The 13,173-nt window shown below is 36.0% G+C and overlaps 1 protein-coding gene across 1 annotated transcript in view; it reads right to left on the reverse strand.

Annotated features, from left to right (window-relative positions):
- Window positions 1-730: 730 nt before the first annotated feature.
- The window catches only part of AKIRIN2 (akirin 2), a 19,239-nt gene continuing 6,796 nt past the window's right edge, over window positions 731-13,173 (reverse strand). The window contains exons 2-5 of the mRNA XM_081828627.1: window positions 4,116-4,259; window positions 2,333-2,482; window positions 1,348-1,419; window positions 731-1,093 (exon numbers count right to left, since the gene is read on the reverse strand). Coding sequence (XP_081684753.1) covers window positions 1,083-1,093; window positions 1,348-1,419; window positions 2,333-2,482; window positions 4,116-4,259 — 377 coding nt within the window. The 3' untranslated portion in view covers window positions 731-1,082. The remainder of the gene's footprint in view (window positions 1,094-1,347; window positions 1,420-2,332; window positions 2,483-4,115; window positions 4,260-13,173) is intronic.

Here is a 13,173-nt window from a genome sequence, read left to right on the forward strand (position 1 = left end):
AATTAGTAGAAATACGCTAAAAGAATTCAACAAAAGAAAGGACTGAAGCATTTTTTGCTCACTTCATTGTAACAAAGGGAATTAAATGTGCTGAATCATGCTTTCATCTATCATCCTTGACAAAAAAAACTTGGATTATATTGCTGTCTTGGAGGTAAAAATTCTATAGCTGTTAAAACTGGATCTCTTATGTAACATTCTATCATGCAGTCAGTTAAAAGCAATTTGGAATCAGAACTCAGTTTTTGAAAAGAGCACTCATATCTTAGATTATTTGGTATATTAAAGATTTTTAAATCTTACTAGAAAATTAACTTCATTGATTCCTGGAAAATGCTTACATTTAAAACACTGGCTTTATTCAAATACTACCCATCTGTACATTAAAGCAGATTAGAAGTAAATGTTTTATTCTTCCAACTATATTCCAGTACTACAAGGGCAGTAAAACACACACTGGGAAAAAAATGCAGCAATAAACATTTGTTAAAAAGACTGATAGAATAAATAAAAACTACCCCCCCCCAAAAAAAAACTTAAGAAAAAAAAAAAATCCTAGAAACCCTTTCTGAAACCCCAAGAAGTCCTGGAATACAGAAATGCCCTCCCTCCTTCACTATTTCACAGGAAGCACTGTAGGCTATTTGCTTAATAATGTCCTGGGATTACATTCTAAATTATTAATAACTGGTTACAGCTTGGTTGTAGTGCACAATTAAAATCACACTAATTTCATCTGAAGTGTCAATTCTACAGTTTTATTTACACAACCAGTGAAGGGCATGTTCTTAGAATACCAGCTTTAATCCTTTTCAAACATATTAATATAAGAAGCCAAATTGTAATGATACAGCAAATGAGGCCACTGGCATTAATACAGGTAGCAAAGGTCCACATCCAGATGGTACTGACATCAGGGAAATTTCCAAAACCAGTTGCTGCCTAAGAGTGGTTGCCACTGACGAAAGCTTGAAATAACCTGTATTCACAGGGGGGTATTGGCATTGCTGCATGTCATAATTAGGACCTCTTGCAACAACTCAACAAGGAACAAGGCAGCCCACAAATGCAGAAAACGTGATTCATGAAACATCTAAAGGGGGAGGAAAAGGAAAATTAGTGCAAAGTCCAGGTCAAAATTCAAAGACATACCAGATCTTCATCCCCAACACTACCCTTAGGTATTTAAGTAACCAAAAGTAAACCTTACTAAAATTTTACTGCCTGTTTCCTCCAGCCTTTTTCTCCATGATTTTCTGTTAAATTCTCTTGAGTATGTAGATAATTATAATAAATGTCTTCTCTTTAAAAGATGGTTTGCATTCAGTTTAAAGATGAAATACTTACAGCTAGCAGGCTGTTCTCCATATCGTCGCATTATTTGATCATGCGTAAACTTCACAAATGCATCATATTGTTCTATAAATAAAGGTACATATCAATTACATGATTTGCAAAACATACTCTCTAATATAGAGCCAGATAAACTGAAAAATCTAGGAATGTACAGTGAAACAATTGTAAGTTGGCCCTTTGAATCAGACACATAACCTCAGTAGTAATAGTAATAATAGTGGTGTTATCAAATGAAAGAGCAGAACTTGGTCAGGAAACCTACATTTTAGTCCAAATCACATGACCTCATGTATAGGCTGGGAGCTTATTTCTTAACCTATTAAAAGTAAAGGGTTTGAAATAAAAAAGTATCTTTCTACTCTGAAAGTTTACTGTAAGTGATCTATGAATGGCAGTTTACTGCAATGAGAGGAAACAGGAAAACAACAAAGTATGTCGAAAAGCATCCACATGTAACCTAATGAGATGTCACAGAAAAAGATGTTACATACTAAGCAAATTCTCTTGCCTATATTAGCACCTTCTTTTAACAACTTTAGAATAAAAAAGCTTATACTTAACAATACCCAGTAGTGTCTGGCTTAAAAATCAGGGGGAAAAAAAATCCTAATTAACTGACCATACACAATAAATGTGTCTAGACTGATGGGAAAGTTATCATGAAAGATGTAGTCCAAAAATCCAAAACCAAATTGAGTAGCCAAAGTCAAATTTTTAGCACAGGAATATCAAAGGAAAAATCTAGTTCACGTTAATACTGTTGGTTAACTAATACAATTTCTTGAGGTCACTAAGGAGGGCCATGAGCTACAAGAAGGTTCATTTCCTTTCTTAAACTGAAATTCAACTGGTTCTTAGAAAACATACTGTAACCAGTGGATAGAAAGGGTAATTTAATTGACATTAAGAACACGTGGGAAATAATCATTTCTTACAGTGAGTTTCTGGGAGACTTTAAAATAAGCTCATCTCATACCTGCAAGTTTTGTGTTCAGTATTTCTTCATACTCTTCTCGAACTTTCTCTTCACGTTCTTTCAACAAACGTTCACAGATCATCCCAACCTGCCGTAGAGTGAATAAGGGCTGTTCTTTTTTTAATGGTGAGGATGTTGCAGAGGAAGTCCCTATGTATAACATGAACAGAAAAAGCACATGATTTAGAGCCATCATAAAAAGTATCTTCTAACTGAAGATGTTTCATTTGGATCTTTTTCAGTGTTCATATAAAAGCATTTTCTATCAGTAGCCTTAAAACAGGTTTAATCCTATCAGCAGCTTACAACTCCAGAAAAACAGCAAGATGTATGTGATCAGATTATAAGGTAAAAAGTCTAAAGGTGACTGGAGAAAAGCACAAGATACAAAGTTTTTGTTTTTTTAATTAATGATAACAGCCAGGAGATGGCTTGGTAAAAATAAATACGGAGAATATATTGCTAATATTCAACATTACATTTTATGGTTCCAAGTCCTTAAAGATTATTAGTCGAACAGCCACTTATCATCATCAGCTAGTGATACTTGATATAAAAGATTTCTTCAGAATGCATTCCTCTTAAGGAACTTTGATTTTCCAAAAACATCATTCTTCATTTATTGAAAAGAACATCTGAAATTAATCTTTTGAGAACTCAGGATTATGACATCATGTATCTATTTTAACACTGCTGCAAATATTTTTATACATACTCAAATACACAGATTTGCTATCAATAGTCCTACTCTGTGTATCTGTCCCTGGTACCCCCAATTCCTCTATTCACTTGCTTTTTGAAACCTGCATGGCAGGGACCAGTTAGTTGTGCTTGTTAGAGCTGTGTCTATCACAAGATAAAGTATACCACCTTTAACTACAACAATGAAGGCTATCTTTACTTTCAAATTCCTAGCTTTGTTAGTTGAGGCTGCCAGTTAGTTGATCTAAGTAAACTGACTAAAAGAATGATGATGAACTTAGTTTCCTGCTGATTTAAGTCTAGTCTCTACCCTCATCTCCCCTAATGTTTCACCCGCTTACTCACCTGCCCCCACCCCCAACTGGCAGGATTTTGTCTATTTTATAGATTTTGATTTTTTTTTTTTAAAGTAAACTCTACCCCCAACGTGGAGTTCGAGCTCACAACCCTGAGATCAAGAGGTGAATGCTGTCTCTACTGAGCCAGCCAGCAGCCCCTGAATGTTTTTCTATTCTGCCAGGTTTTCTTATCCCTGCTGGGAGGGAAGGGAAGGGGGCAGGCAACTTGGGTCACAAGAGAACTATTTTGCTGAGAACTTTACTAAAGATAAGAGCCACTTTTCACCTTTGAGAATCTATCCTAATAGGACAAGTGTGTGAGGGTATATGTACAAGGAAATGCTTTTAATACCAGAAATTCAGTCTGATTATCTTCATTAATGGTTAAATAATTATGGGAAGTCCGTAAAATAGCATAGTATTCAACCATGGCAAGGGACATCTATACTTAACAGAGAAATATACATGGTATATTGTTAATATTTTTCTTAATGAAGGCTACAAATCATATCACTTATGGGGAAGTCCACTTGAGGGATATTATATCCAGGTGGTCATCTCTGAGTAGTGAGAATCCAGGTAGCAAGTACTTACTCTGTGCCATATTCTAAGAGATCATGAATTATTTGTATAAATATTTTAAAAACCAAGGGGAAAAAACAGAAGCTTGAGTGATTAAAAACAACTTTGATCACCTTTTCCCATATTAAATATTTCCTTTCACTTATTAAATTTATTATTACCTGGTGAAGCTGGTCCACTGAGGAGAAATGCATGTGGTTGTGCCTCAGAAGTACAACATGGATCTGTCTGTTGGAAACTAGTTTCTAAATGTCTTCTCTTCTGCATGCGTTTATACTCTTGTTTTATGTTGTACAGAATTTGTTCTAGAAAAAAAATTTTTGGCAAGATGAAAACTATGAAGTTTAAAAAAAGGTTGGGTTTCCAACAATTACTTAGTACAATCAATCCACTGAAAATATTCTCTTCAAATAATATCCAGAAAACTGACGTTCTTGAGGAATTTGTTTCAACATTAATGGGAGCACTCATTAGGAACTAGCACATACACACCACCCGGGATTCAGCTATTCTATAACACCATTCTTTCTTAGCACTGATTAACAAAAGATAAATTTAAGTTTTTTGTTCAATGTAAAGATAAGGGAATCTTGTGAACTTCTAGTTCACTTTAGTTCACTCAGATTCTTAAAAATCCCAAATTCAAAGGCCACTTACTTATTCATCACACACAACTGTTAAGCAGTCTTCTCAAAGACCATAAATAATTAGAAGTGGGGGAGCATTATGTATATACAAGCACAAACCAGTGAGAACTGACAGTAAGTAGGTCAACAAAATGACAGAGTGGATGGGAACTAAAAAATTATCACATATGAAATTGGTCATGGCCATTAATATTAAACTCAACAGAACCAGTGACTATTACAGTATTAACAGCAAAAAGTGTTGTTCTGAATCTTCGGGGTAAAAACCCGTGTAAAGTGATTGGTACATAACGGGTACTCAATAAGAACCACTATACCACAGGGCCATTATCTTCAACCACAACCATCCAAACAGGTAAAATCCTATCAAGCATATCCTTTAGGCAAGTATGGCTCATTTTCTAATTCAAAATAGTTACCATTTAGGCTATCTAGAAAATCCCTCCTTGAGGTTTCCACTTCCCTTGAAACAGACTTTCTCACCACCACCGTAGCTCCTAGATAAGATTATCCATGTGAAACTACATCCTCAATTTATTAATCCCAATCCAAAGCAAATTAAACAAAAAATTAAGGTGGTAATTATCAGGCAATAAAACGATTTATAAATATAACGGAGTCTAATTTTAGCAATCAATTCTACAATGATGTGTTAATTTAAAAATGAAAACTCGGCTGAAGGCTAAAAATTTACATGAGACTAATCCTTTTTTAAAAAAAATACTGGTGGTTTTCTTAGATATATACTTAATATTATCTCTTTTCTCACATCATACTGTTTTCTCTAGTAAGAAGAACTTTTAGGGATTTTGAAAGATAAGACTAAGGGGACATCAATCAGTCCCTTAAACATTCTAGATTCTGCCAATTTCATTATTTTAACTGAGGGGGAAAAAAGGAAACAAGATGCAAAAAGATACATCCAGTGAAGAAGATTCCATTTATGTAAATTTTGTGGGTAAATAAACCTGTTACATATACAAGAATCTGCAGCTTAAGTACCAAGAATCACACTGGACAGTTGTATAAGGGATACTTTATCTGTAACATTTTTCAGAATCTTAACATTTGTTTATATTAAAAGGGTCATTTTCAGTCCTTTTCCATTTATTTGAAATAGTCTATAATTTAAAAATGAAGTTACCAATGTGAAGTAAAATGGCTGTCCATTAAGCACCTTGGTAAAAATGGGTTTCTTAAGATTCATAAGGGGTCCAACAAAACTACTGCAATTTGGGCGCCTGGGTGGCTCAGTTGGTTAAGCGACTGCCTCCATCGAGTCCCACATCGGGCTCCCTGCTTAGCAGGGAGTCTGCTTCTCCCTCTGACCCTCCCCCTTCTTGTGCTCTCTCTCTCTCATTCTCTCTCAAATAAATAAAATCTAAAAAAAAAGAACAAACCAAACTACTGCAACTTCCTATAACAGGACAAATATAGATATCCTTATTTTTTTTTTTTTAAAGATTTTATTTATTTATTCATGAGAGACAGAGAGAGAGAGAGGCAGAGGGAGAAGCAGGCTCCCAAGGAGCAGGGAGACCGATGCGGGACTCTATCCCAGGACCCTGGGATCACGACCTGAGCCGAAGGCAGACGCTTAACCATCTGAGCCACCCAGGCACCCCAGATATCCTTATTTTTTAATAACAACTCTTTAGTAGCCATGTTCTAAAAGGTTTTAAAAGTAATGATGTTTTGGTCTCTGACAGCAAGCTTCACTTATTTATCACTTTCCGATCAAAGCCACCACCATTCTGATAAAAAGGGTCATGTACATAAAACATCCTAAAGTTTATTCACAAGACTTCAAACGTACTAGACTCAGAGTAACTTGACCTTAACATCTCTTGTGAGACTTACTCTTTGACTACCACAACTGTTCAAGATTATGTTAGTCTTCCTTTTATTCACAAAAATCAAAGTGCAACTATGATGTACCAAAATAATAGCTGTAACAAACTCAATTTGTTCATTTGATAGTCTCAAACAAGATCTAGCCTAGGATTAAGATGTAGTAAAACTTTAAAATTTCCATACCATCTAATACTTAAAGAGATGACCTAACAAGCTAAGGAATTTTTAAGGTATAATTTACAAAATAAACTCACCAATTTAAATGTACAATTTGACAGCTTCTCACAAATGCATACATACAGGTCTTAAAACCATCACAATCATAATAAAGAACTTTATCACCCCAAAAAGTTCCCTCATGCCCCTATTCACCACCCTCACCTTCATTACCACTGCAATATTCATCTTTCACTACGCGAAAAAAATTTTTTTGCCTTTGAAAATTTCATATAAATGGAATCATAAAAAGTATAGATTTTTGTGTCTGGTTCTCTCACTCAGCAAAATGCTTTTGAGATTCATACATGATGTTGCATGAATCAGTAAGTCCTTTCTTTATTAAATTAGTACTCCATTGTGTGTGTGTCCACACACACACACCTTATCTTTTAATGGACATTTGGATTGCTTCCAATTTGGGGCTATTATGAATAAGGCTACTATGAATATTCAAGTACAAGTCTAAAGGTGGATAAATTTCATTTCTCTTGGATAAATACTTAGAAGGGGAACTGGATGGCCTGATTATGTGGTAAGTGCATGCTTTACTTTAAACTGCCAAACCATCTTCCAGAGTAATTGTACCATTTTACATTCCTGCCAGCAATATATGAGAGAGTTCCAGCTGCCCTACATCTTTGCCAACTTGATATTGTCAATTAAAGAGCTGAAGAATTTTTAAAAAGATTTATTTAGAGAACACACGTATACACATATGCACAAGCAGGAGAGGGGTGGGGAGGGCAGAGGGAGAGAATCCTCAAGCACTGTGGGGCTCCATCCCAAGACCCTGAGATCATGACCTGAGCCAAGATCAAGAGTAGGATTTAACCGACTAAACCACCCAGGGGCCCCAAAGAACTGAATAATTTTGAATGCTATTGCCTGCAATGCTTTTTTACATCTAATATGATGCAACTATGTCATGTAAGCCTCACTCTGCGCATAAATGCTCTAATACTGGTAACGTGTAATCAACAGTGTTATTCAGTGAATAATCCAATTTAACTTGACCAAGATCTCAGCTAACTGCAAGCCTCAAATTCATTTATCTCAGTTTGGAGAGGTTAACTCAAGAAATTTCCCCAGATTCAATTTTCCACAACTTAACATTCTAAACTCAACCTAGATACCTGGCTGACTGAAGTCACTTCTTATGCCAGCTGCATGAAGGTCTTCTGTTCATCAATAAAGTTCTTATGTCTACTTAGTCTTGAACTACTTAAATCTAGCCATCTATAATCAAACTGGCAAGTGACATTCTATCCCAAGTACATGTAGTATCTGACACTGTGTTGCCAATACAATTTATGCTCCATTAAAGAAAAAGTCAAATGAAGCTTCACATATATATCAGTAGCACATTCCAGTTTATTTTTTTTATTATTATGTTATGTTAATCACCATACATTACATCATTAGTTTTTGATGTAGTGTTCCATGATTCATTGTTTGCGTGTAACACCCAGTGCTCCATTCAGTACGTGCCCTCTTTAATACCCATCACCGGGCTAACCCATCCCCCCATCCCCCTCCCCTCTAGAACCCTCAGTTTGTTTTTCAGAGTCCATAGTCTTTCATGGTTCGTCTCCCCCTCCGATTTCTCCCCCTTCATTCTTCCCCTTTTTTAAACATATAATGTATTATTTGTTTCAGAGGTACAGATCTGTGATTCAACAGTCTTACACAATTCACAGCGCCCACCATAGCACATACCCTCCCCAATGTCTATCACCCAGCCACCCCATCCCTCCTACCCCCCATGCAGCCTTCATATTTGGCTTATGTGTATAGATTGAATTTGTAACAGATCACTTACAGCAAAATACAGTTATCGTCCTAACAAACTACACCACAAATGGTTGTTATATCCCTTTTCAAAATCCTAAAAACTATATCCTCCTTTTACCATAAAATACTAAGACTTTCTTCCACTGTACTAGGTCTACATGAAAGTCAGTATCAGGAAATTCTGTGACTAATGGCATTTTCATTGCCAAATAAAGATTGCCAACAAAATTCCACCTCCTTAACAGGTGAGAGATTATCAATGAGTCAGCACTTACTCCTTTGGAATATTTAAAAAAATAAACTGAGCAAAAAAATCTACATAAATGTGAAAAGAAAAAGCCTGGCTTGTGGCAACATTAAGCCTACTCCCAAACTGTTTTACTCTTCTTAGTTGCCACTGATTACTTAAGAAAGCCTGGGCACGATAAGATCAATACAAAAAGAAAGCAGTTGATGGGATTAAGAAATAACAGTTGACGCAGGGAAGAGAAACAGCAAAAAGATGGAACTGAACAAAGGGAGGAATACGGAATTAGAAGCAACTACAAATGTTTTTCTAGAGAGAGTCAGTGAGATGTCTAAAAATCTGTGACATGTGAAGCCAAACTTTTGCTCCAGACCTGCACAGACTTGCCATTTTCCTACTGACATAATTAGTAAATCAAACGTAACAGTTCTCATTAACAGTTTTAAGTTTAGGAATGTAAGACATTTTTGTACCCTTACATGCCAATTTCTCTATGGAGTATCTTTGAAAAAATAAAGTGAAAGTTCATCTCAACAGGTAATTCAAACAACGGGATTAAAAATAAAATGGGGACGCCTGGATGGCTCAGTCGGTTAAGTGTCTGCCTTTGGCTCAGATCATGATCCTAGGGTCCTGGGATCAAGTTCCTGCATCGGGCTCCTTGCTCAGCAGGGAGCCTGCCTCTCCCTCTCCCTCTGCCTGCCACTCCCCTTGCTTGTCCTCTCTCTGACAAATAAATAAAATCTTTAAAAATAATTAATAAAATAAATCTTCAAAGTTTGTCAGTTTTAGGCAGGAACACATATGAAATGTAAAACCTACCTGTACACAATTAAGTACAGAAAACCTGCAGTAAGCCATTAAGACCTAAAAATAAGGAACTGCCCCAAATAAAGTAACAAACCAAAATCCAGATTTCTGAACTACGTACTAGACATTGCCATGTCTACTTTATAAATTAAAACATACACAATTAACAGTTGCTATGGAGGCCTATCTGTAAATAAATTATTTTCCCAGGATATCTGTCCAGAAACTAACAGTTCTTATGTTCTCCTTGAAGAAATCTTAAGGACAATGTTCTTACTCAGCCAAGAACTTTCTAACTAAAAAGAATGAGTTGATGACATTTTTAATTCACTTTAAAATTACTACTACGTCAAAGAGACCTGGAACCAAATTTTAACACAAGACGGTCAAATTGTATCTAAGAGTTTTAACTTCTATTTGGATTAACGTGAATCCTAATAAGCATGATACAGCTGTAAACATTAGGGTATTATCTACAATGCTTCAAAAGCAACTGGCTTAGAATATTTTACTGTAAAGAGGCATTCACTTATATCCTACAAGAGGAAGAAAAATCATAATCACAATCAAATTCTATTTCACTGGTACTATAATAGCCAACGATTACTTATTTGAAACAAATGACTCAATCTGTTAAAACCCTGCAGGTGTAAGTATAAATTTTACAAATTAACTGCACAATGGGAGTCACTGATGCAAGGAGTCCAACAACGCTCATTCAGCAGGAGGTTCCTCCCTGCTATCCAATAATTATTGTTTCATACCTCTATATTTTATATTACACCAGATTCTAAAGGGATATGTTAGCTTTGTTGCTTTTGATGTTTAGCTCTTTACTATCTGTATCTTCTCTCAAATAGCTTACAATCTAGGAAAACCAAAAAAGCAGTAAACAGGGAAGAGAAAGGGGCTATTGAACCATCCAAAATCCAAAACCCAAAATACACATGCTACAGAAAACATCTAATGCCATGGCAAAAGGTCCAGCTTCTATTACAGTTAACCATGGCCATGAAAACAAGGTAAGGTCCAGAAGGACAGAGAACTGACTCCTTGAGGACTCTAGGCATCATGATCAAGTTGAAGAACAAACCCATGTCCTACAAGTAAAGCCACCCCCCCCCCAACACGGTAAGCTATAACTTACCTGGAAACCAGAGTTACAAACTGATGATACACAGGATAAACTGATTTCTGGCTACTGTTAAGAGAGGAAAACCGGACTATGTACAAAATTCAGCTGAAGAGTGGCTGCTACCTTTCAGGCAGAAATTCTCAAATACTTCTAACACTTTAATGCATCCAACACTACCCAGGGATTTTGTTAAAATGTAGACTGTGAGGGATGGAGCCTGGAATTCTGCACTTCTACTGTGTTTCCAGGTGATGCTGCAGATCAGCAGCAAGGCTGGAATTCACTAATTCCCATGTAGTTCACTTCACTCATTTATATTACTTGCCTGGGAACTATGGGCATTTATATTTCTATCCCCTCCTTAAAATAATAACTCCCCTACTGTGGCAATTAAAAAGTGAAGTGGTTGGTTTATTTATTATTGGACATTCTGGGAAATAGAGGGGAGAAAAAAAGCAGTAACAGACTATTTCAAGTACAAAAAGATTTGCCATCCGAACCTGCATGGCTTTTGTAGTTCAAAATTAGACATGCCCCTCTCTAGCAGGAAAATATTCTATAAATCAATTTAAACTTGATTGTAAATCAAATTAAACTTATTCATTACAGGAAACATACTGATTCATTTTTCCTAAAACATCTTCCTTAAAATATGAAATTCATGTTATGTGACTGACCGTGAACAAATGCATTTACTTTTCTATTACATCTGCTTTAAAAAAGCAATTTAGACTATCTTTCATACCAGAAGGCAGTGTTTGGGAGTCCACAGACATCTTTTGTTTATCCCATATATTTTGTAAATTAGCTGTGAATATTTAAAATTCACATTTCACAAAAATCCTGATTTCTGGGGGAGGAATGGCTTCTGGGAAGATAAAACAATAAAAGGTCCAAACTCACCATGACCAGAATTGAGAGGAGTGATTTGAACTAAATAAATAAATTAGAGCTTCATCTGTAAGTGAAAAATAAAGTCAGGAGCATGCATGTGATTGCTTATGGAGCTATTAAGCTAGAGGACTGCAGCTGAATCTAGAACCTAAGGAACTCCTAAGTTTAATGGCCAGATGAGAACAGCAACCAGAAGTGGAAGAAAAGTGTTGTCACAGAAGGAAAAAAGTTATTTCAAAAAGAAGTGAGTGGGAGAACAGTATAAATGCTGTAAGGTCAAACAAAATGAGGATTGATTATAAGCCACAGAAATCACCGGTGACTTGACAAGGGCTATTTGAAAACTCTCTGAATTTGTTTTTCAAGTGGAAGAATCTGGATGACTGCTGGAGAAAAACGAGGATGTTTTGTTATTTTACAATGGAAGTCTTGACAATATTTAAAGCCAAAAGCAAAGGTCCAGTTGAAAGAGAAAAATAATCAAGAGGGTAAGGTTCCCTCGGAGAAGGGGAATTCTTCTCTCACTGTGTAAAGTGCTTTAATTATCTCATTTAAACTTCCTCAGTAATATTAAAAGGAAAACAGAATAGGCACAAATATTGGTGGTGTTGGTACTGGGAAAAATGAAGAAGCTGCCATTAGATGGCTCTTATTTTATCTGTGAAGTAGAAGGCATGGTTATTCACTGAAATGGCAGGACTGCTGGACAGTATAAAAAGTCCCATTTGAGGCTGCCCCACTGTGACTCTCTAGCACTTAGGGACAGGAAATGCTCTTAATCCTCACAACCATCCTAAGAGGCAGATATTACTATCATCATGTGCATTATTTTATAGATGAAGAAAATGTGGCTTTGCTTCTATGTCTTCTGAAAGGTCATACAGCTGGAACAAAGCAGAGCCAAGCCTGACATCAGGGCTTAAGCTCAGCATCTACTGCCCTCCCCAGTATTATATTACTAAAGTACCTAGCTGGTATTCCACAAGTACCTAAATTACAATAAACCACAAGGAGGAAAGCTAATTTTTAAAAACCAGGATGTCAATTACTACTATGTATTATTGATACTTCATACCCTGAAACTTCAAACTCTGTTAATAGTAACCAAAGCAGTGCATAATTCTCATCTACCCAGAGCCCTAAAACTGTGATCATTGGCGAGAATAATTATTTCAAAGTCTTCATGTCACATTCAAGTATTTATATAAGGGATACTTCAACATCTCTAAACTGCCTCCTCTTAGGACAGGCATCTTTATCTAACCAGAAATGTTAGCTGATATTTTAAAAGGGAGAATTATTCTAAATTGGTAGGTCAGCATTGCCACACATATAGGACTGATTACAACAGTGCCAGCCTCTGATAATGTACCATTTCACCTTGGACCAAGGATGGTTGTTACACTGAACATCAGGTTCCCCTGTTCTGTCACATCAACCTAAAACTTCCTGTACTTTTAGCCAATTATACCACTTAGAAGAGTTTTTCTTTCAGAGAATTGTATTTTAGTAACAGGAACAAGGCAATTCTCTAGAAAAATTAAAAGGCAAAGTTTAGGAACAATAATGTTTGAAAAATTGGCTTTCTGCAATTTTTCAAATTCCACTCTACATTTTTTTTT

The sequence above is a fragment of the Leptonychotes weddellii genome, chromosome 8 (assembly GCF_054177405.1).
Source record: "Leptonychotes weddellii isolate Sample4059 chromosome 8, ASM5417740v2, whole genome shotgun sequence".
Classification (NCBI taxonomy): Eukaryota; Metazoa; Chordata; class Mammalia; order Carnivora; family Phocidae; genus Leptonychotes; species Leptonychotes weddellii.